Raw genomic sequence first — 25,343 nt, 5'->3', positions numbered from 1 at the left:
TAACTCTAGCAAGCACTAGTAGTCACATGATACAAATTAAATAAAAACAATTAACATCAAAGGGTGTAACTTAAGCTTACTACCCTAATAAATGAAAGAAATGCTTGCAAGCATGCACTGCTGTAAGAAGGCACTTATGAAAAATATATAAAAAATTTCACATATAAAAACACGTTATAGTCTTTTAAATACAACTTTCGATATAACATTTGTAAAAGTGTACGTATAAAAATATAAGTAAACAATTGCATAGATAAGTAAGCACACTTTAATAGTGATGCATTTAAAAGAAAAATGCATTGAAAACAAAAAGAAAAAAGTCTAAACAAGGGTCTGGATTTAAGCTTGTGTTTGTGGCACATATTCATTTTAAACCATGCCCTGAATCCCCCCTAAGTCTAATAATCCATCTGGCCTCTAACTGCTCAGTCATATTACATGCGTCACCCCCCCCCCCCTGATGTCAAAAATTCTGCCTAGGGCCATAAACTTAAAGGTGTGTTCAGAGTTAGTATCAATAACATGCTTGGCCAAAGGACTAACTCTGTTTCTCCTACTGATATAGTAAATATGTTCTTGAATCCTTTCTTTGAAGGGTATGTCTGTTTTGCCTATATAGAATTTTTTACATTTAAGGCAATAGGCTAAATAAACTATATGTTGGCTGTCGCATGTGGCTTGCACCTGAAAGTGAAACACACTATTCTGGTTTGGATGTTTAAAGCTAGCTGTGCTGTCAATAGGGACTTCGTGTTCCGGTAGCTAAGCCTTATTTTTCCAAACACAAATGGAGGCAAACAGGCCCCTAGACAGTTGCCTAGAATGGAACTTAGGGTTCCTTTATACTATTCAGACAATGTTTCATCCTACATGGATATAGTAAGGCGACATTGGGGTGTTCTTACTACCGATAGGGATATTTGTGAGTGGATAGATACTGAGCCTAAGTTTCTGTTTAGGAACTCGAAGGTCCTCCAAAAGGCCCTTAGACTGAAAAGTGTTCTTAGGATAGCATAACTAATAGAGCAGTTGGAACGTGTCCATGTGGTAAATCCAACTTTGGTAAATATATAGACACACCAAAGAGGAAAATATGGCAGCCAATATTTTTTTATATCTGCAACATTGACGTAAGTATGATTACCTCTATATCGAAAAATTAATTTTATGTACCTAATGCAAGTGTGTCTACTTAAATCTATCCTTTGTTAGCTGGGTTAGTGCCACTAGACTATTGGCCTCCTTACATGGAAGATCTGAGGTGGCAATTCTGCTACAGGAGGACATTTGGCCATGGCATTGGGAAACTCCTCCTCTGGAGCTGCTAGATGGTGCTGGAGGGCTTCTACAGTAGTACGGAAGAGACCTAAGCGAAGCAGCAGCATGATGGAGTAAAAAGCTGTGGAGAATTTAGAGAAAATTGAGTAGCATTTAGCTGCCTCAATGGATAATGGAGTAAGAGACTACATTGGAGTGATGTAGATAAAAGAACTAGTGCCATGAGGGCTTGCAGATTATGTTCTAGTGACTATAATCAAGCAGGATGATCCAGGTGACTGTTCTACTGTTTCATGGGGTGAAATGGCAGATAACTGTTTTGGAAGTGCTGAGGTATTGAGGAGGAACCAAGTGACGTGGCAGTTGAGAATGCTGCATTTAATCTTCATGCAGATGTAGCAGAGTAAAAGAGGAAAGCGTCAAATTGAAGAGGAGTCCGGTTTCATGGCAGAGTGGAATGCAGTGGTTAAAACTTGCTCAGCAGTGACTTCAGGCAAAAGGGGGAAGAGTAGCAACAAACTAAGTAAAACTGTATTTGAAAAGCAGAGAAGACCAACTGTGAGAATAAGAATAAAAGTGACACTAAAAGACACACATGTAAAACTTTGGTAACTGTTTTGGGATTTAAAGTTGTGATGTAACATTTGAAACTGAAGGACTGATGGCAAAATTTCTGGAATTGTGTCAAAAAGTTGTGCCATAGATGTCCTATGTGTTTTCTGTCAGTAAATTAAATGTAAAAAAAATATCACTTTGCAGTTGGAATGGATGATGAACTGAAAGATGTTAAACAGTACATGGAAGGTTTGTATGAAAATGTTGATAACATTGTAAACTTAGAGATGAGGGAAAATTATGGAATGGAGGGCGGAGGCTGGAAACTGTTTTTAGGTGGGGGGGGAAAGCATGGTGAAGCTTGCTATGTGTTACTTTTTGTGGCTGGTCACGGGGACATTATAGTATGCTGGACAGCCTATTTGTGGTGACTTTTCTCATTTAATTGATTTGTGATAAGATACAGTCAAACCAATGTAGGGAGAAAAGACTTTACGGCAAGAAGGTGTGTGCATGAATGCAGATTGTCTAAGAAGAAAACAAAAGAGAAAATGTGGGGAGAGACACTTTTGGATGGATTGAAAAGAGCAAATGGTAAATAATGAAAAAGGAGAAAGCGAAGAAAACATACATGTGAGAGGACGAAGCTGAGGGAGTGGGTAAACTAGGTGAAGACGGAGCTATAGAAGAGGAGAAAATTTTTCGAAGTACTGGCCAATAAAAAATCTTGTTCCAAGGATCGCGGATTATTTGTACATAAACCCTGGAAAAGCTATTCAGAAGAGGAAGCAGTAAAACCAAGAAAACAGATATTTAAAAATATTTACCATAAACTAAAAAAGGAAAAGCAGCGATATTAGTGTATTTCATTAAATGTGAACAATCTGAACAATGTAATAACGCTAGAAATACTGGAATGGTGTGCTAAATGTGATGTGGATGTAAGATTCATGACCAGTGAAGAAAGACTGCAAACAGAAAAATTGAGTGGAAATGTATGGAACTTAGTAAGTCAAGGTTCTGGTTTGGCTGTGCTATGTTAAAACACAGCGACTATGCTTGATGTAATTGTAGCATACAGCATGTGTGCTGTGTCTTTGAGCGTTTCAAGGACTGAACGTGCATATAAATAGCAAGCACGTGCTAGCTTTAGTGCCATTTTGAGAGTGCAGCTAGAGAGTGAGCATGTATGAGTGTAATAGCTACTTTGTTTATAAGTTTGTCTAAGTTCGTTATAAGCCTCAATCCTGATGTGTTTGCACATAATAAAGCTGTTTGAACAGAACCCACAAAGACTCATCTATTTTGTCATGACTAGACGAGCGACATGGTGTCATAACCGGGATTCCAGAGGCTGCTTTTCAGAGCCACGAGGTGCAGAGATAACTGAAGGTAAACTAAGAGGAAAGAGCGTGAAAAAGGGCCAGAAATGAACTAAAGGTAATGAAAACTTGCATGAATGATTTATTCTATAAAAAAGACAAAATGGAGCATTACAAGGGAACAAACCATATTATTAAACAAGCGAGAAGCACGAAATGTTTAAGATTAAGATATTTCATAAAACAGTCATCAGAAAAGCACATAAGGGGTTTGGAATGACCTCAGTATTACAAAATGAGCATGTATAGAGCAAAATGAGCACAAGAAAAGTGTAATGGGCACGAAAAGATTAAATGAGCAAAATGAATGTGAGGCAAAAAAGGGCACATTAAGCATAAATAAAGCGAGGAGACTGCATATTTTTGGCAAAGTACTGTGTTTTGGCATAACTGGTATTTTGCTTTGTATTAAGGGCATAATGAGTTATTTGAAGTATCTCTGTATGTAAAAGTGCTTACAGTGTGTACTTATTACTGTGTATTTATTCTGAAGATTGTGTGGCTAGTGCAACTATTTTATGAAGTGCTGTCAAAATACAGACATTTCTTGTGCTGGGTGTATCTATTTGCAAAGTGCCGCCATTACAGTGTGTTTCTTGCACTGTAAAGAGTTATTTAGCAAAGTACTGCCATTTTGGGAAAGTTTCAGTGTGCTCTGTACTGTTTGCAAAGTGCAATTACTTCAAAATGTTTATTAATCTGAGCTGCTTCTGCCCATTTCATTCACGCAGTGCATGCAGATATTTTGAAATGTTTCTTACAATGATACTTTTACAGTACAGTAATTTTAAGAGTATTACAGTGCCTGAGAGACTTATTTCACAAAGTTCATTTGGTCAGAGGCTTGTTGTGCTCTTGGGGATAGTTACAAGTACAGGCATACATTTCTGGTGTGTGTGTGTGTGTGTGTGTGTGTGTGTGTGTGTGTGTGTGTGTGTGTGTGTGTGTATATGTTCATGCATGTTTGCAAAAGCCTTCACTGGTATGTGTTAATATGGCAGACGGATTTCGAAAGCCGTTATCATTGGTGTTTGATCAGAATATTGCAGAGAATTGGAGAATATTTGAGCAAGAGTATGATATCTTTATACAAGCAGCTTATTCTGATAAAGATGCATGTACCAGAGCATTTATTTTGCTAAACCTAGTTGGGTGAGAGGCCATTGAAAGAGAGCATTCATTTGTATATGCACCAGCAGTATATGAGGGAGAAGGTGAAAACCATAATATTAAAAAAACAACCAGTAGCAACCAACACAAGTTTTATCCAAATCTCAAGCGCTTCAGCAAAGTGTACTTATGTTTATTTCACACAAATTCACTATATGCTTGTTCAATCAAAAAAATTCAGGACGTGAAAATTGACTAATCCCTTCATGTTCATATGGAGGCAATAAAATCACTTGTATACATAACCTTACTAGTATTAAATAAACTATAAGCACAAACACCTGTAGACATAACCTGAATCTCCTCTGGGTCCGAATAACAAGAATAAAAACTGTCTTCTAAATAATCACCAACACTTTTATCCAAATTCTCACTTTCAGTAGTAGAACATTTAACTTTTTTGTTGAAAGTTACAATTTTAGAGAAATTTTGTGCTGTTTTTTATTCAGAGTATATATTAAGAAATTGTTGTATAAAGGAAGTATTTTTATACTTCAGTATGGCACTTTATATCCTCTGGGTCTTAACCTTGAGTGCAATTGGAGGCTGCTAATTTAAACTGCATTTGTTTATATATGTGTTTTAATTGAATAATTGTTTTATTCATGTGTATTTAAATTAGAAGGGATGAGATTTTTTTGTACTCCTTGAAAGCTTTGCTGAAGCACTTGAGATTTGGATTAAACTTCTTTGTGTTGGTTGCTGCTGGTTGTTTTTTTTATTTTGATTTATATTTTTTCTTTGCTGTTATTTAGTGAAAATCATAATATTGTTGTACAGGATGAATCAAGAGAAGACCCAGAGTGTTTAAAGCACAAGTTCAGAGAAGTGTGCAACCCTCAGACGAACATTACATTAGAGAGGCATTTGTTGTACACAAACCAGAAGCCAGGGGAAACCTTTCCAGGTTATATATTATTTATATATATATATATATATATATATATATATATATATATATATATATATATATATATATATGTTCTTGGACAGGCCACAACACCATAACTGCCCTACTTTCCTTCTTAGAAACAGTTAATCAAGCCCGAAATTCTGGACTTCTAGTATCCACTGTTCTGCTAGACCTTTCTAAAGCCTTTGATACCATCTCCCATTCACACCTACTCTGCCACCTCTCCACCCTTAATCTTTCCACTAATACTCTTTCCTGGTTGTCCAGTTAAACCTCTGACAGATCTCAGGCTGTCAGATGGAAGAACTCTACCTCCTCCTACCGGCGTTCCTCAGGGATCCATCCTCGGTCTCATACTTTTCAACATCTTCATAAACAACCTTCACACTGCTCTCCCTGACACTGCAGTCATCCAATACGCTGATGAGTCTACCTTAGTCTGTGCCACCCCCAACTTTTCTGAACTTCTCTCTAAAACTCAAACAGCCTTTTCCACTACAGAAAACTGGATGCACCAAAACCATCTCTCCCTCAACTCCAGTACTAATTTTCCTCCCTTCCATGGCTTCTTTATTGGACAAAAACACATTCAACATCCTCAGCCAAACTAACACTCCTATAGAAGAGGTCCCCTACGCTAAACTCCTTGGCATAACCATTGACAAACACCTTAAATTCGACCTCCACATTCAACAAAACATAAAAAAACACCAAAAACTAGGCATGCTCTACAGGAATAATCTATTTCTTTCAAAATCCTCTAGGCAAACCTTAGCTACCTGTTTCCTCCCTCCCTCTCTACTTTATGGAGCCCCTCTTCTAACTAATCTGTCTGCCTCCCTCTTTTCTAAACTTGAAGCTTGCTATAATAAAATCTCTAAATTCGCCACTAAATCCAAAAACTCAACCCACCACTGCCTCTCCCTTCAATCTTTAAACTGGCTAGAACTCCCAAACCACCTTGACTATCTCCAACTAACAACCACTCATAAATTAATATTCTACCCAGAAAAATGCCCTGCTCTGTCCAACATCCTTCCTCCTTACATCCCCAACCGATCTTTAAGATCTGAACACCAAAATCTAATCTCCATCCCCAGACCTAAACATCCCGCTGGCTAACTACTACTATCCTTCTCTCTAGGTAGGAAATGGAACTCTCTCCCTCCCTCTCTTAGAACCATACCCAACTCAGATTACTTTAAAACTCAGCTTTTCTTGCACCTATCTTCAAAATGGAAATGTTCTTGCTTTCACCCTACATAATCCCAAGGTTCCTGTAGACCAAGCCCATATACTCCTGCACCTTTATGCACTCTAATTCTAGCTATGATTTAGCTGACTCTAACTTCACTGTATGGATGTAAATATTGAAAAGTTAGCAAATCTATTAAAAAAAAAAAAAAAAAATTCTGTTATTTTTATCTTTTGCTGTTGTTTCTTTCTTTAGCATTTGCTGTGTTCTTCTTTGAATTATTGCTGTGTGTACATTCTATTGTAAATTTGCATTTACAATGTTCTTACTGTGTACATTCTATTGTAAATTTGCATTTGCAGCGTCTTACTACGTTTTCTTGCTTCTTTTGTATTCTTCTCCTACATTGTATTGGTTGTACTGCCTTTGAAGCTCTTCTTCCTAGGCCTCCACTGAAAATGGGTTCTTCTTGGCTCCGTGGACTTCCCCTGTAAGCAGACTGAAATAAAATAAATAAATAAATATATCTCTCTTGAGGAAGAGAGGCCAAAAGTGTTGGTTTGGTGATTTGAAAGATAGGATAGACTTGTATGTGGTATTAATAGTGCTGCAGTGAGGAAGATTTTGCTTCATGTCAGTGATTTGACATTAAGCAAAGCAATAGAGTTTTCAGTTCCATGAGGCGACAGGCACACTAACATGCTTGCAAGTGACAGAAGCATAGTTTCAGTAAGTCCAGAGCAAACTTTGACAGTATGCAACACGTGGCAAGCAGAGACCGACCTAAGCAAAGGGTAACCATAGGAATTCCAAAGAAGATGCCGAGTTTTCCATAAAGTTCTAGAAGTGCAAGCTCCACCACCATTTCATTGCCATACAAGCGTGACTCAGCAAAATCCAGCTCTATCATTAACTGTCGAAATTGTGTTTCAAACCATGAGTCTAAAAGAGAAATGTTTAGCATATGGTCAGCAGTGCCAGAAGTGTAAGAAATGGAACCACTTTCAAAAGTTTTGCAAATCAAGTAATCCTTGCACAGTTGTAAAGAAAGGTCATGCAAGAAAACAAGTTGATCAAGTAGAGCCAAAAAAGGTTGTGCAAGAAAACCAGTTGATCAAGTATGGCAAAACAATCCGCCTTCTACGTAGATGATGTATCAGTAGTTGGAGAAATTGTTGACTCAGTAAACTTATTGACAAGGAGCGAAAGTGTTTTTCGCAGTTCAGATCAATGGGAAATCCACAGAGCTCAAAGTAGACACTGGATCAAAGTGCAATTTTATATCAGCAGATACATTTGCAAAAGTGAGAACCAACAAACAACTCAGTGTAACCAGCAGTGCGAGACTTGTGTATGGAGGTGAAGAAATTCAAACCAAAGGTTCAGTAATACTTCTATGTTATTTGGGCTGAGAACTGTTGCTTATTATTCTATGTAGTTTGACCAGTGCAGTCTTTATTAGGTCTCAAAGATAGCTTGAGAATGAATCTGCTTGCTTTTGCGAAAGAGGCTTGCCTTATTAGTGCAGTTCCAAGTTCAAGTTTTGCAGAAGGCATTTTCTCTGTGTGCTGATGTTTTTGATAAGTAGAGCAAGCTTCCAGTTGTGTGTTCTATGAAATTAGACCTCGAGGTCGCTCCAGTGGTCAGACCAGCAAGAAGAGCTCCAGTAGCTATGCAAGATAAAGTCAAAGCTCAGTTGGATAAGATGGTGCAGCAAGGTGTGATTTTTGTCCAGTCACAGAACCAACTGAATGAGTGTCGTCCATGGTAGCTGCTCACAGGAAAGGCTCAGATGAAATCAGAATATGCATTGACCCTACAGATTTGTGCAAAGTTTAGAGGCCATGTCATGCAATGCAAACAGTTGAAGTCGCACCTCTAATACCAAATGCTACTGTATTTTCTGTTTTGGATGCAGAGAGTTCATTTTGGCAAGTGATACTTGATCGACATCCTCATTTCTAGCTACTTTTAGTACCCAGTTTGGCAGATTTCTAAAGATGCCATTTGGAATAAATTCTGCAAGTGAAGCTTTTCAGCGTGCAATGGAACAAAATTTTTCAGGTTATCCTTTTGCTAGAATTGTAGACTTATCTCCAAGTTGGAGGGAATGGCAAAGCAGAGCATGACAGAAACCTCAAGAATGTTCTAGATAGAGCACATAAAGTAAATTTGAAGCTCAGTTCTCTAAAGTGCAAATTCAGACTTCCAGAAGTAACCTACGTAGGACTTTTGTTTTACAAGTACAGGCTTAAAACCTGACCCAAGCAAACTGCTATTATAGAGATGTCGGCACCAGATAATTTGCAGAGTTTGTGTTCTCTGGGCATGGCCAACTATATGGGCAAGTTTATATCAGATTTCAGTGAGTTGACAGCACCATTAAGAGAGCTAACATGAAAGAGTGTTGTATGGTCATGGTTACATCATCATCAGAAGGCATTTGATGACCTTAAGCAGAAAATTACTATCCTCCATCCCCAACATTAAGGGACTATGATGTGAATAAACCAGTTGTCCTGTGCTGTGATGCTTCTAATTTGGTCTTGGTGCAGGTATTCTACAAGAGGGCAGACCAGTAGCTTATGCATCTAGGACACTTACTCAAACTGAGATGCATTATGCTCAAATTGAGAGAGCTTCTAGCAATAATGTTTGCATGTTACAAGTGTCACTATTATATTTATGGCCAAGCTGTTCAAATTGAAACTGATCATCAGCCTCTAGTTACTATTCTAAAGAAACCTATCCATTCTGCTCTGGCGAGATTACAAAGAGTGATGCTCTGATTTACAAAACTACAATTTAAAAGTGGTCTACAATAAGGTAAATTGCTTTATCTGGCTGATACAGATTGCCTAAAAGTACAACAGAACAGCTTGATGCTGAACATTTTGACTTTGATGTAATGTTAGTGTGTAATTTTTCCAGCACTAGACTTGAGTTGAGAGATCACACTGACTGATCAAATTTCACAAAAGCTCAATCACTACATCATTGTTGGATGGCCATCAAAACAATCTAGTTTATCATCTGAGGTGCAACCATATTTTCCCTAGAGCGATGAATTTTTGATGGAAGATATTATTTTCAAAGGTCCTTAAATTGTTATTCCTGTTTCATTACAGCATGAATATATTCAGATTTTGCATCGTGGCCACCCAGGTTTATTATACACTAAGAGAAGGACAAGAGAATTAGTATTTTGGCCTTCATTATCAAAAGACATTGATGGTGTTCTTTCTTTCTTGTTTATTATGTAATACCAGAGCACATTTGCAAAAGGAACCACTTCAGCCAAGTCCAATATCTGAACTACCTCGGTCTACTTTTGCAACTGATATCTTTGAATTGCATAATCAACACTATCTGGTTTTGGTAGACTGTTACTCGAACGAGTTTGAGATTGACTTGCTACCAAACTTGACCTCAACAGCTGTTATTACTAAGCTTAAACATTTTTCAGTTCATGGTAGTCCTCACAAACTTCATTCTGACAATGGTACTCAATTTACTAGCCAGTTCCAGAAATTTGCGAGAGAATGAGTCTTTGTACATGTCACTAGTAGTCCTGAATATCCTCAATCTAATGGTCTAGCTGAATGTGCAGTACAGAGTGCAAAGCAATTACTTGAAAAGTCACAGCATGACAATAATGATGTATTCTTGAATTTACTTACACTCAGAAACATACTTTGTGACTATATTCTTGGCTCAACTGCTCAGACTATTTTCCAGACAAACTAGAACTATGTTGCCTATTTCATCAAGATTGTTGAAGCCTATCTCTAAGAACAATAAAACCGTCTAGGCTCAGTTGTTGAAGCGTAATGTCTAGAAATGTAGTTATGACTGATCGAGCAGATTACTTTGTTCATTGAGGGAAGGTGAGACCGTACGAATTCAGACAACAAAAGGTCATGATCGAATAGTACAGATAACGGGCATCTGTGCCGAGCCGTGATCTTATTGGATAAGCTCTGAGGGTGTAGAGTATAGGAGGAATCACAGACATCATCTTTCCTGTACCAGAATCCTCGCCACTCCAATAGCATTGCATCTGTGATGCAGATTTTAAATCAGACCGAGTCAAATTGTTTCTAGACCAGTATGTGTTTAAAAGTCTGATTCTGTTCCACAGGTCAACCTTTTTGCAAAGACTGTTCAAGTTGCTAAAACTGATTATCAATTTTATGTCACACTATATAAACGAGTTTCTAAGCATGGTGTGAAATACACAGCCACGTGGACTTGATTGTTTATACATGTGTACTTGGTATTGTATAATGCATGTCTCTAGATTATTTATGACTTCTGCATGTTAAATGTCTCCTGACAAATTGTATGATCTGTCTCTCGGAGGGAAGATGTAGATCAGAGTGTAGTGTGTGCCCGCTATGTCTTTAAAACATGCAAAGCTGTGCGTGCACATATAAATTTCAGACGCATGCAATCCCTAGTGCCATTTTGAAGAAGCAGCCAATGTGTAAGCATGTATGATCACAGCAGTTAGTTTAATATGTTACTTAGTCATAGTCAAATAAGCTTTACTGTAATGTGTTTATGTAGAATAAAGCTGCTTAAACGGAACCCATGAAGACTTGTTTGTGTACCAACACAAAAGTGACTGTCTTGGTTGGAACAGCAGCAGAAAGCATTTGAAGACCTTAAGCAGAAAATTGTCACCCCACCTACATTAAGATACTGTGATGTCACTAAACCCAGTAACTCTTTCCTGTGATGCTTCAAAATTTGGTCTTTGCGTAGTTATTCTTTAGGAAGGCAGAGCAGTAGCCTGTGCATCAAGAACTCTTACCCAGACTGAAATGCAGTAAGCTCCAATTGAGAAAGAACTTTTGGCAATAGTATTTGCATATTCAAAATTTCATGATTATATCTGTGGTCGAGCTGTTCAGATTGAAATTGGTCACCAACCTCTAGTTACAATTTTGAAGAAGCCTATGCATTCAGCTCCAGCGAGATTACAAAGAATGATGCTCAAGTTGCAGAAGTACAGCTTTAAAATGGTCTGTACAAAAGCCAAACTTTTCTTTATCTGGCTGATTGATACCTTATCCAGATCACCCAGAAATACAATGAAACAGCTTCATGCAGAGCATTTTGACTTTGGCATCATGGAAGTGGGTAATTTTTCTACCATGAGACTTGACGAGCTGAGAGATCATACAAAGACTTAATCCAGTTTTGCAAAAGCTCAACCAGTACATTAATGTTAGATGGCCATTAAAGTAATCTAGTGTACCACCTGAAGTGCAAACTTTTTTTTTTTTCCTTAGAGGTGACATGTTGATGGAAGATGGCATTATTTTCAAAGGTCCTAAAATAATTGTTCCTCCTTCCTTACAACATGAGTATATCCAAATTTTGCATAGTGTTCACCCAGGTTCCAAATATACCAAGAGGTGCGAGAGAACTAGTATTTTGGCCTTCTCTAGTAAAAGACATCAAAGTACTTAACTTGTTCAGTATGCAGTAGTACTAAACCGCGTTTGCAAAAAGAACCCCCTTAGCTAAGTCAGTTTCCTGAACTACTTTGGTCAACAGTAGCCACTGATATATTTGAGTGGAACAATCAGCATTTTAGTGTTGGTAGACTCTTATTTGAACTTTTATGTGATTAATTTACTACCTAACCTGACTTCTACTGCTGTTCTCACCAAATTGAAACGTCATTTCTCAGTCCATGGTAATCCACAGTTATTTCTGACAATGGTACTCCATTTACTAGTCATTTGTTTCAGAAATTTGCAAAAGAGTGGGACTTTGTACATGTTAGTAGTCCAGAATATCCACAGTCAAATGGACTAGCTGAACATGCAGTGCAGAGTGCAAAGCAATTGCTTGAGAGGTCAAAGCAGGAGAATACAGAAGTCTTTTTTTTGAATTTACTTAATCTCAGAACATACCCTGTGACGATATACTTGGCTTGCCTGCTCAGAGACTTCTATCTAGGCAAACCAGAACAACATTGCCTGTCAGTTCCAGTTTGTTGAGGCCTAGAGCTAAGAACAACAGGACAATTAGAGCCCAGCTATTCAGAAAGCGTTCTTTCCAGAAGTTCAGCTATGGTAAATCGAGCAGATTTCTTCGAACATTGAAAGGAGGAGAGACAGCAAGGGTACAAATGGCGAAAGGTTTTGACCAGATTAGTCAACTAACAGGTGTATGTACCAAGCTGAGATCCCACTTCGTAAATTCTGAGGGTGTGGAGTACAGGAGAAATCGCAGACTACTACTTCTGTATCAGAATAGATATCGCAGCATTGTTCCTGTGATACAGACTCTAGATCTCAGGGCAATCCAGACAATGTTCTTGTTGCAGAATGTGCCTCAACTTCTACTTCCATTCCTGATACCCCTAAAGTTGAAAATTCAGCAGAGACTGTTCCACTTGCTAGACCTAATTCTAATTTTTATGTCTCATGATTTGGCCTTCTTTCCAGACCTAGTGTGACATGCACAAGCAAACTGGACATAATTGTTTATATGTATATAGTTCTGTATAATTGCATGATAAAGAATTTTGTACTGATTACATGTCAATGTCAACATTGCATGACTTATTTCTCAGAGGGAGGATATAGAATAGTGTGCGCACAAGAAGTATTTAAAGTGCTGAACGTGCATATAAATAGAAAGCACATGCTAGCTTCAGTGCCATTTTGAGAGTGCAGCCAGACGGTGAACATGTATGAGTGCAATAGCTAGTTTGTTTATAAGTTTATCTAAATTAAAGTAAGTTTCTATCCTGATGTGTTTGTACATAATAAAGCTGTTTGAAGTGAACCCAATCTTATCCTGACTAGACAAGCGACAGTAATGTTGGTAAGAATCGGAAGGCTGACTGCGGTAGATGTGAAGTTGAGAAAACATGTTCATAGAATTGTAGCATTTTATACATGTATAACTAGTGAGAAAAATAATGTTTCATCAAATATTAGACTGTGGTGGTTAACATGAAAATTATAATTACAAGGGACTAATTGTGATTTAAGGGAAAATGTAAAAAAAATACAGGACGTGATACAATGAGTAAATTAAGTGTGGAACAAAGGTCAATTGACAAAGATTCTAAAATTCTATGGCTTGGGGTAGCAGGTGGTGATACAGTTGTATGACTGTTTGTTTTTCCAACAGTTTAGCAATGTCGATGGTAGAAAGGGAGTATATTAAATGGGGAAGAGAGTAAAAGGAATAAATGATGACTTATGGGCTGAAATCTGACTGGAAAGTATTGCAGTTATGGAAGGATTATACTACCATGAAGGACTTCTATAAAAACTGGTCCGAGTGGTGGTTTAAATTTAAAAAGAAGTCTATAAAGTGTTTTTTTTTTTTAGTGGCAGGATGATGTAAGAAAGAAAGAGGAAAGGGAAGTATGGGAAAATGTTTCTAGAAATGTGTTGGAGAATTTAGAGAATGCTACAAGAGATTATGATGTGGAGAACTGTATAAAAGAAAATGAAGGAAAAAGGCATTACTGTGCAGGCAGAGGATTTTACAGAGGAAAATGTATATGCATATTTAGTTGAAAAGTAAATGAAGATATTAGTATAATAAGCGTGTTGTAATGCAGCATGTGGAAAATAAGTATAAGGATGGAAAATGATAGAGAATGGAAAGTAAAGAAATTTCCAGAACAAGTTAAGGAAGAGTCTGAAAAATTAAATCTTTTAGAGAATGAGAGAGTTAAGTAGCTTATGAAAAGAAAGATTCAAGGTATGTGATGCGAAAGAAAAGGAGATGGTGATACTGGTAATTTTGACATATGCATACAATATATAGTTTTAGTTGTTAAAAACAAAATCTTGAGGGAAGAGTTGGTTTGTCTGAATAGATGTTTAAAGGAAATGGGAATGACCCTGAATAAGATAAAAGTAAGGTTTGGTGCTGAAAATTATGGGGCTGTGTACTTCAATGAATGAAGTGTCATTGCTAGGAATAAAATTGGGGAAAATGATATGCTGCAATGGGAAGAGTTGATAAAATAAATGTCTTCTGTGGAGGACGTATAGATTAGCTTTCAGGAAAAAGGGTTTATCTGGCGAAATCTGTATTAACAGGGAAGTTAGCATATAGGTCAAATGTTTAAATGCTCCCAGTAAAATATGAAAAGAATATTATGCAGTTTGTGGTGTTTTTCATGTGGGGCTCAATATTAAAGTGAGATTAGTGTGTTGTTAATGAGCGAATATGTATGAGGATTGAGGTGTATAAATCCAGTTAAACAGAAGTACAGCAAATTCTGAGAGATGCGAAAATAAATACGTGAATCAAGACATTGGGATTTATCAAGAAAAAAGTACCAACATGGAAAATAAAAATTAATATAGAGAGAGAATTATCTGGTATAATAATGTGATGAAACAATATTGTATAAATCCATGGAAAGATTTACCAGAAGTGGTTTAAAGCCATTAAAGTAAGGAAAAAAATGCTCTACCAAGATAGTAAAGTGTCTGGATTTCCTATGGATTCTGGTAATAAATAAACTACCAGTAAAGGGAAATAAGCCATATAAAAACTTTGAAAGAATGTTTTTATTTTGTGGGGAAAAAGACAACATTCCATTTTTTTAAATGGAAGAGTGGTGAAACCCCAGAAAAAGTTGTGAAGAATATTTGTTTTAAGAATGTTAAATTTATTTTTATATCTATATTGTTTATTTTTGGATGCAAGAATGCGAGAAGGGTAGATAAAAACTTATTTTATGTAATATGGTTTGAAATGAAAGACTGAAAATTTGCTTAATGGGAAATGGATTTTGGCAGGTATATTGCAAAAAAAAAAAATCTGATTATGGTTGTAGAAGTACTGAAGGTCAGTTATGGAAGAATGAAGATGTTATAAAAACATGACAAATATTAAGAAGTGTGTGTGTGTAAATCTTTGCAAATATGTAAGTAATGCTTTTGTGTTGCAGAAACGAGTAGGAGTCCATTCATGTGTGTGCCTTGGGATCTTTTACATGTACTAGAACTACCACTGACTCGCACAGATGGGAACCTCAGTTTAATGTCTCGTCCAAAGCATGACACGCTCAGGAATGCAGCACCCCCCCCCTTTCAGTTGTGCTGTATCACTTTTTAGGTCTGTATTTAACATGTATAGGACTGTGGTGCTCTTGCCATGCATGTGCTGAAGTTGAAGACTTTTATGGAATCTACTACCTGTGTATTAGAATGGTTTCCAATAAGTAACCAACTACTATGTGAATTGCAATACTTTTCAGTATAATACATGTTGTGGGTAAATTTTCTGGACTCTGCATTATTTTTCCATAGATATATATATATATATATATATATATATATATATATATATATACACTCTTAGTGTAGAAAGCGGTTTGCTGACCACAACTGCCTATGAGCATATGTCGCATGCCTCCCATATCAAAAGGAGTTGTGCATCTTGGTGTCTGCATAGAAAAAGTTATCACTCGTAAGTTCATTTGGAGTAGTTTTTCTTTCTCTCTGTCATGGTTATGTATGTCTATGCATCGGGTATGGTACAGTAAGGCACAGTGAGTGCTGTGGTATGAAGTTATATTGTGAAGTTTGGCACCATCAGCATAGGTTCCTAGTAATTGTTAGTCTTGCAGTCGTAGGGACCATTAAAGAATCTAGCCAAATTTCCAGTTGTACCAGGCACTGTCTGGATAATTGACTTGCTCAAAGTCGCACAGTAGGTAAGTGAGAACCAAGGGAATCAAACTGTGTACCATAGGAACTATATAGCTCACAGCATTAAACCTATGTGCCAACTGCCAGATAGGACAGATAATGAATAGAGTGCATATTGCAAGCATAGTATTGTTATACATTATTCTACTGTTGAAGTCATTTAGCTTTTAACTAGTATATAAAAGACCTTGATCTTGGCTACATGCCCTGCTTTATTATAGCAATTGTTCTTATGATAGTTCATAGGTTCATAGGTAGATACTAGGCTATCTGCCCTAGGACATTTATAAGCCTAGCCAGAGTGTATTTGGCTTCCGCCTCCCTATTAGATTAGCCTACTGTGCCTCTGTAAAGTAGGTCATAGAAGGTACCCTTTTAAGATTAGTTTACTGTGCCTCTGTCTAGCAGGGGACACAGGAGAGATCCCAGGGGTGAACTTGCGATTTCCCATCCACGCGTCCAAATTTCGCTTGAAGAGGGTCAGCGAGGGGCTATGTCTAACATGAATTGGGATTCTATTACAGAGTGAGGGGAGCCTCTGGGAAATTAATCTGCCCCCCCCAGCATGTCCTATTTATTTTTGTGCTGAGGTTTAGGTCCCTGGAGCGTGTAGCTCTAAGGGACTTGGATTTTTTGAGGTGGAGCATGTCCATTAATTCTGGGTTTGACATGGCTTTGTACGTCAGGCATAGATCGCCTCTGAGTAGGCGGTAAGCAATTGAGTAGAGCTGGAGTTTCTTTAGTCGAGCTGCATAGGACATCTGTTTGTAGCCCATGATCCTCTTGGTGAGGTACTTTTGGGGTCTCTCCAGTTGCTGCAGGTGTCTGGTAAGGTACATCCCAAAAGGGGCATTTATGGGCCTGATGAGTGATGAGTAGAGGGGCACAATGACCTCTCTTGATCTAGATGCAAACCCTTTTGTGATAAGGTGGGCTATATAGAAGATCTTTCTAACCACTTTGGCAACATGATTATCAAAGGAGAGATTACCATCTACATTGGTCCCCAAATCTCTAATTACTTCTTCCGTACTTAATGGATTACCACCTATGTGGTAATTTGTGGGCACCTTGTTTTTCCCAAAGGGGATGACTATGCACTTTTTAGCATTTAGCTTGAGGCCGTGGCTCTGGCACCAAGCATCCGTCTCTGTGAGACCCTTTTGGAGGATGCTTGTGTCAGCTGGAGATTCGATTTATGGCCCCCAGTTTGCAGTCATCTGCGAACTTTGTCCGCCATAATCCCCCCGTGTTAGCCTGAATCTCAGAGAAGTATATACCAAACAAGAGAGGTCCCAGAACTGAGCCCTGTGGGATGCCACTTGTAACTGGTTTGGATTCGGACATGGTACCTGCGGTTCTGACCATGTGGGTTCTATCTCTGAGCCAGTTTGCAACCCATCTTGTGATATAGGGGTTGATATTTAAGCTGGTAAGCTTATTTATGATGCCTGAGTGGGGTATTGTGTTGAAGGCTTTTGCGAGGTCCAGGTAGGCTGTGTGGACTACCTTGCCCTCGACTATGGCTTTGGTAACTGTTTCAAAGAAATCAACTAGGTTTAAGAGGCAAGATCTGCCCTTAATAAAGCCGAATTGGGTAGGGTCCAGTGTCTGGAGGCTCCCAATGTCTGTGTTTGAGTTCCATGATAATACGCTCCATAGCTTTACAGACCAGAGTAGTCAGGCTTATGGGGCGATAGTTTCCGGGGTCCATTGTGGCACCACCTTTGTGGAGTGGGACCACTGTAGCTGTACGCCATTCTTTGGGTACATACTATGTAGTAAGGCTTAGTTTGAACAGTGACTTAATGTGAGGGTTCAGTTCTTCTTGGAGCTCGTGTAAGACACAGCCTGGGACACCGTCCGGTCCCATAGATGCTGTGTTTTTTGCTTTGAAGAGGGCAGCTTTCACCTGTGCATCTGTGATGTCAGGGAGGTTGCATTCAGTTGGGATAGGCGTTTGCTCCTTTTGGGGGGGGGGAGAAGTTTGCGCTGAATCTGTCTGCCAGGATGTTGGGTTGGCTATGTCTGTAGGTTCGGTATATTTTGTACCATTATGCAACAATTCAGAGCATATCTGGGAGTTTCTGCCCATGTTTCTGACGCAACTAAAGAAGGCCTTGTGATTATCTTTAGTGTCTAGGGCAATTTTTCTTTCGAAACTGGCCTTTGATGATTTTATGAGGGATCGAAGTTTCTTGCTAATACTGATCAGAGATGCATTCCCCTTTTGGGATTTTGCTCTCATGTAGTAGCTTCCTCCTTCTGTTGTATAGCTTATTTATGGCCAGGGTCCACCAGACCGGTCTCCTGTTTTTGGAGGAGTGAGTCTTGATTTTATTTGGGATAGCACGATTCATGCATTCCTGCAGGTGCTCATAGAATGCATTTGTAAAGGATTCTGTGGATTGGGCTGTATTATCCTCTGGCCCAGGGGCTTTGGGAGGATTCCACCTCCGTCTTGAGACGTGCAAAGTTGGCTTTGGAGAAATTCTTTACAGTGATTTCCTTGGCTGGGGGTGGGGACGGGATATGGATGTCCAGGGAAATTTGTTTATGGTCTGATCTTACCAATGAGGGGTTTACCTCTGGTGTGGAACAGAGTCCCCATGTTGGTGATGACCAGGTCCAAAGTTTAAAGGTAGAATGCCTAAGAACTGCCCATCATGTCCTGCATAAATGTCCAGATTTTTGCCTCATATTTTTGGCTTGTTCCTCAGAAAATGTATGTTTTCTGACAAATCACCAAGATTTGAAGTCAAATAATGACACATTTGAGTTTCAGAAAATGCATATGAACACAGAACCTGTTCTAGCAACTTACTAAGTTTGTATGAGCTATATTTGAAGTCTGTCCCATTTTTGGGCCTTTGTTCCCCTAATTATTTAAGGCTTTGCCCAGATTTTTTGTGCCAAGAGGTTGAGAGGTATGATCCTGTAATTGGCTTGTGTTCACACCTGAATGTATCTTTGATGTATCATTTGTGTACTTGAGCATTTTTTTTATGATGCAAAACACTTGAGCATGCTGAATGTAGATTGTGCAACACTGTTTGCTCTTTACATGGATCAAGGTGTATTGTTCTTGGGTTTGTTTAGTCAACAAGTCTTCGAGTTAGGTGTAGCACATCCTAGTATTATAAAAAGTGAATTTAAGCTGCTTTGGGATAATAGAGCTTGATTTCTGTTTTAAATAGGTATTTTCTGTTTTTCATGTTTATTTGTAGTATCACATTCTTTCACTCTTCACTTGACTAGGAAGAAGACACACTAGAAGAATTTTGCAAAGAAATCCTCACAGAGTGGTTGAAAGAGAGGACTACAGATGCCAAAGGCATGAATGGTAATGTGTCCCGTACAGACTTCTGTTGGTGTAAACTTGTGTTATTTGAACAGTTAGTTGCATATTTTGGTAATAGTTTTATTGCTGCATTTATCTGCTCTAAAATCAAATTCCAAAAATATCACCTGATCAGTATATACATTGTTTTAAGAATTATTAGTCTTTGGTTTTGACTTTAAAATAAATTGCATTTACCTTTGCCTTTGGAGCCCTGGTTATGGCTGGAAAGGGTCCTGTGGACCAGGGCACTTGGCTAGTTAAAATAGATTCTTTCTGAGGTTTCTGACTGGAGTGTTTTTTATATTTTGTTTGAAATTTTATATACAAGAACAAACCCATGGTAACATGATAAAACAAATAACTTGTATTCGCAGGTGTCCTAGACTTTATCAAAATAAATTAAATGCTGTCTGGTAATAGTTATACGCAAGTGTGAGCAACATAGTACTAAACAAATCTCATAACTGTTGAAGCAAAAAGTGCATGAACATTACACTTCCTTAAGTGGCTTGCTTCAGAAAACTGGGAAAACCATTATTGCTATCAATGCTGTCCTTAAGCAATTGTTTGGAGTTCTACTTTGTTTCTTGGTTGATGGAAGAGTTCCACAAAGTAGCCTTTATTTTCCAACTGGTTGCGTGTTGTTTTTGAAAACGAAATGTTCTTTGCTGAGATTTCTAAGATGGAAACTCATTTGTGTTAGTTAGCCCAGTGTTTGGTGTATATTTTTGCTGACTCTTGATCTTCGCAGAATTTTCCATCTGGTAATTATTTGCAGTCAGTTTTACTTTTCAGTAAATTTCATGAAAAATTCTAGAGGATAAATTACTAGAATTTCTTAATACAAAATTGTCTAGCAGATGGGCTAAAGTATAGAGTATTTTATTTATTTAAACATTTGTTTACTGGGAAAGTCCAACTGGGACAGAGCTCATTTTCAGCAGAGGCCCAGGGAGAAACACTCCTGATGCATGTCTTCAGAATGTGGGATGAAACCAGACCACCTGGAGGAAACCCATGCGAATGTGTGGAGGACATTCAGACTGCACAGAAGGCACCCCATCCGAGAATCTAACTGAAGACCTTCTTGCTGTGAGGGGATAACACTAACAGCTGCACCACTCTGCCGAATTGAGAAATTATTTAGGGTAGAGGGGGATATTATAGGAGGTGAAAGAAGACTGAAGAACTGCAGATGGAGGATGTCCAGCCCACCAGAGGAGTAGCTGTTTCTGATGACTTGATTAGCATGAGAGCATCAGACAGCATAGAAAAGGTGTAAAAGATTGAAAATAAGAAATTTAACTTTGTAGTTAAACAGCAGACAAGTAACACTGAAATTGAGTCATGAAATTCAGCAAAAAGAAGAGAATGGTATAGGTTAATCCAGCAGGAGCTTGTGGGAAAGGAACAGCTGTTTTGGGAAAGCAGTGGTAAGAATTAAGCTTAAAAACATGAAATAAATTATGTTTGCGCTCTAAGAAATGAGTGACTTTTGAATCTTTTTGTTAGCTGAACAATTTAAGTTTTGAAAAAAAAAAGTTTCATATTTGCTTGGAACACACACACACACACACACACACACACACACACACACACACACACACTGGTACATACGGTATCCGTTACTTTTGTTGAACGATGGTTTTGTTGACATCTGTTTTGGTTGACAGGTGTGTGAGACTGGATGGGGTGGTGAACATGCTTTTTCCCTGAGAATTCTGAGAGCTCAGAGTTGGTATATATAATTAGCAGGGGGTATGGGAGACTTGCCTCCCTTGCAGTGTTTTTTTTGTTTGTTTTTTTATTTACATGCGTCAAGAATGATGCTTGGATATGTTGTAGCATTTCGACGTGTAGTTTTGACTGTTTTCTGTCAACATAATGCAAGTCTACGTTTGAGTCCTTGAGTATATTTCTGCCTGTAAGTATACTGTATGCAAAATATGTATGTGTGTGTATGTATGTATGTATGTATGTATATATATATATATATATATATATATATATATAAAATGTAAAATGTATGTGTGTGTGTGGTACGGACATCCGGCGGTGTGAACCTTGGCTCTAGATTGTCACTGTTGAAGTGATACCCCCATATGGGAAAAAGGGGTTGTGGATGGATGGATCGTGACTGCTTAAGCAACACCTTTCTTTCTGTTATTAAAGCTATTGATGAGATGTGCTGACTTTGTACAAGTTTGAATATTTTTGGAGATGCAGAGTTTTGAGTATCCCAGTTAGCTGGACTGAGAGAATTAGTCTAGTGGTTATCACAATTGTTTTACACGCAGAAGGTCCTGGTGTCAAGCTGCAGAAATCATGTGTTGTATGACTGTCAGGATGGCCGAGTGGTTTAAGGTGCCAAACTCAAGGGTTAAATTCCTTCCATGGCTGATGGGAATTCTGGTCTCCAGATATTTATTTTGAGTTTGGCAGTTGGTGCAGAGGTTACGGTTGCAAGCTACAGTTCCTTTGGTACATGATTTGAAACAGTCAGCCTCTGTTTGCCTGCTGTGTGACCTTGAGCAAGTCATTCAACCAGACAAGCTTCCAGGTCACCACTGAAAAGAGACAGTGTCCAGTGGGCCTACCTGGATAAGAATATCAGTATTAATTGTAGTAGTAAAAATAATGATTTAAGGGGTGATCTGTGCCTGACCTACAAGGCAGTTTCTGACCCAGCCCTGATGGAAATGTTGCATATTTGCAAAATTAACAGACCCCTTACCTGAACATCTTCAGGCACAGTCTGGACTAGTGGATGGGAAATTGCAGAATCACTCCTGGTGTGGTGACATGTCCCTTGTGGACAGAGGCAGTCTGTTAAAAAAACAAAATTGTCAAAACCTCACTTGCTGACCTTTAGCTTTCCTGTAGGGATAGAAGATTGGGTAAAATCTAGATAAAACTGGCTAGGCTTTTAAGGGCTGTTGAGCCTTTAGCCTATTAATTTCCTATGAATGTTTGCTTCAAAGATTTTCTTCTGTCTAGGATGGTAAGACTTTATCTGGCTATTGGAAGTCATATCCTGAAGCTGTAGCCTTAATTTCCCAACCGTTTCCAGCAGGCACTCTGTATAGTTGTCTTTGTCATCATTACTTTTTTCATTGTTTAATAGAAATAAATGAAGAGGTGATGATATTTTAAGACTTAAGTGGAGTATGTCAGTCATCCGGGATTGCATAAAAGTTCTTGGTGCACAGTTTTCAGCTTTTGTTTAAATTACTTAGCCTTTGGGTTTTCTGAGAAGTATAAAACAGTATGCTTGCTCTCTGTTTAAATCACTGTTGCAGCAGTCTTGACTACTGGGACTTCAGACACAAAAGACCCAGGCATCCTGTCTGCCTTTCAGGATTCAGCACCATTCCCCTTTCAGAAGTGGTTTATGCTTGCCCATCTGGGACATCAGCAAGTTCAGCCTGACTTTAGAAGGCAATGAGGAGTACATAGCTAGAGACTCGACAGTGTTCTGTAGGAAACCGAGGAGGGAACATTTCCATTTGAAAGTCTGAAGGACAGTATGTAGGCATTTAATTTTATTGCTGCATTTGAGAAGTGTGCTTAGCTTCCCATCAAATGTTACTCTGAATAGGAAAGATATACATCCAAATATAAGGAGACTGAAATATCTAACCAGCTTCTCCTGCAAACCACCTTTAGAGCTTAAAACTCCAACCCTAAGCGATGGTGACATCCACCCTAACCCAGGACCAACTAATGTCTCCACTGACACAACTTATAATATCACAAACTCTACCCTCCCAACACTAACCACTGTCTCAAACGCCTTACTTTTAGGACATCTCAGTATCCGCAGTATTAACAACGAGTGCCCCTCTCCATGCCCTCCTTGATATTCACTCCTTTGACATCTGTCTTACTGAAACTTTGTTGAAGCCTGGTACTAAAGACAATGCAATACTTCCCCAGGCTACAACATATTGAGAATGGACCGCATAAAACGTAAGGGTGGGGGAGTAGCACTTCTGTTTAAGACTGGACTACAGATTTCCTCTGTACCTTATAACCCACTAAAGGATAGTAAGGCTGAACTCCTTATTTCTAAACTACATCTAAACCCCAATAAATCAATCTATATCATCTGTATCTGTCTACCTCCTGGTAATAATAATACCATAATAGAGAATATCCTAAGTTGGGTATCTTCTACCTACCCACAAGAAACTATCATATTAGGAGACTTTAATTATGACTGGTCTTCTGTCAATACAGATAATCCTCCCTCACATATTAATCTTCATGGCTTTTCTCAGACAATCAACACTACAACTAGAATCGATAAACCTAACAACAAAGAAAGTATTTTAGATTGGATTCTTAACAGACAGCAACAAACTTATTTAGTAGGAACTTTGCCTGATGATGTAAGCGATCATACCTTAACTTACATAATAAGACAAAAGAGTGACATTAAACACCCCTACATATAGGATCTCATGTAGCAACAAACACTTTAACCCATTATCATTCCAAAATGAACTAAAGGCCTGTAACTGGAACTCTCTAAAAACTGTCACCCTTGAAGAAGCTGTCAAATATTTCAATACCAAATTCTTAACAATCCTTGATCAACATGCTCCAAAACTATCTATTAGAGTTAAATCCAAACCAGCCCCCTGGCTGTCCAAAGAGACTAGACAAAAAATATTACTTAGGAATAAATCTTGGGCTAAGTGGAGATCTACCAAAACTGCCTCAGATCAACAAGCCTTTAGACAGTTGAGAAATAGTACTAAAAATGCCATTTTTACAGACAAAAAGAACTATTATTGTAAATTACAGCAAACTCACCATAACAACCCCCAAAGGTTCTGGTCAGCCTTAGACTCCTACACCCAGGCCAGTTTAGTACACCTTCCCCCTTAGGGGCTGAAAAGAATACCTCCCATCAAACTGCTAATGCCTTTAATACCTTTTTTACTGACACCATTAATTCACTAGCCAGTCACCTTTCCATAGATGAGTCTAGTCTCCCCACGACCATATAGTCCAACTACAACCCATCTCTACCACCTATATCCTAAAACTTATCCAAAAACTCCAACCTTGTACTCCCTCTGCTGGTCAGTTACCATCTGAATACCTTCAAAAAGCAGCTGAAGCAGTTGTCTATCCCATATCCATCCTTATAAATAGAACCATCATTGAAGGAACCATCCCTGCTATCTGGAAAATCTCCCACATTATCCCTTTACATAAAGGAGGTAACTCCAATGAGTATTTTAACTGCAGGCCTATAGCACTCTTATAACCCTTAGCAAAATTTATGGAGAAATGTATTCACCATCAGCTAATGGACCACTTAACTCAATATAACTTACTAGCTAACTGCCAGCATGGCTTTAGGCCATTTCATAGCACCACCACAGCTCTCCCTGTCTTTTACTGATTTCATCAGTAGAAACCGCAATAACAACATCCTCTCATCAGCACTCTTTATAGACCTGTCAAAAGCCTTTGATATGGTAAACCACCCCCTGCTCATAAAAACCCTAGAATATCTTTCTCTAGACCCCAAGGCTGTTCATTGGTTCACTTCCTACCTTAGTACCAGGCAACAGGCAGTTCTCTGGGAAAACAAACTTTCATCCGTTCTTCCAGTCTCACTTGGGGTCCCCCAGGGCTCCATTCTAGGACCTCTTCTCTTCTCTCTAGTCATAAATGACTTGCATGCATCAATACCTCAAGCTACATGTATTCAATATGCAGATGATTCCATGCTCATATGTTCTGCTAAAACCACATCTGAACTGCAAACACTAACACAGAATGT

General features: G+C 38.4%; 1 protein-coding gene across 2 annotated transcripts in view; it reads left to right on the top strand.

Annotated features, from left to right (window-relative positions):
* The window catches only part of CCDC43 (coiled-coil domain containing 43), a 156,985-nt gene that overhangs the window by 129,562 nt on the left and 2,080 nt on the right, over positions 1–25,343 (top strand). For both annotated transcript variants that reach the window (XM_044055094.1, XM_044055093.1), the window contains one exon: positions 19,459–19,543. In XM_044055094.1, the coding sequence (XP_043911029.1) occupies positions 19,459–19,543 (85 nt within the window). The remainder of the gene's footprint in view (positions 1–19,458; positions 19,544–25,343) is intronic.

This window comes from Protopterus annectens, chromosome 13.part0, assembly GCF_019279795.1.
Source record: "Protopterus annectens isolate FY-2018-M chromosome 13.part0, PAN1.0, whole genome shotgun sequence".
NCBI lineage: Eukaryota > Metazoa > Chordata > Ceratodontiformes > Protopteridae > Protopterus > Protopterus annectens.
The sequence above is the reverse complement of the archived record's forward strand: the minus strand, read 5'-3'. Positions and strand labels throughout refer to the sequence as shown.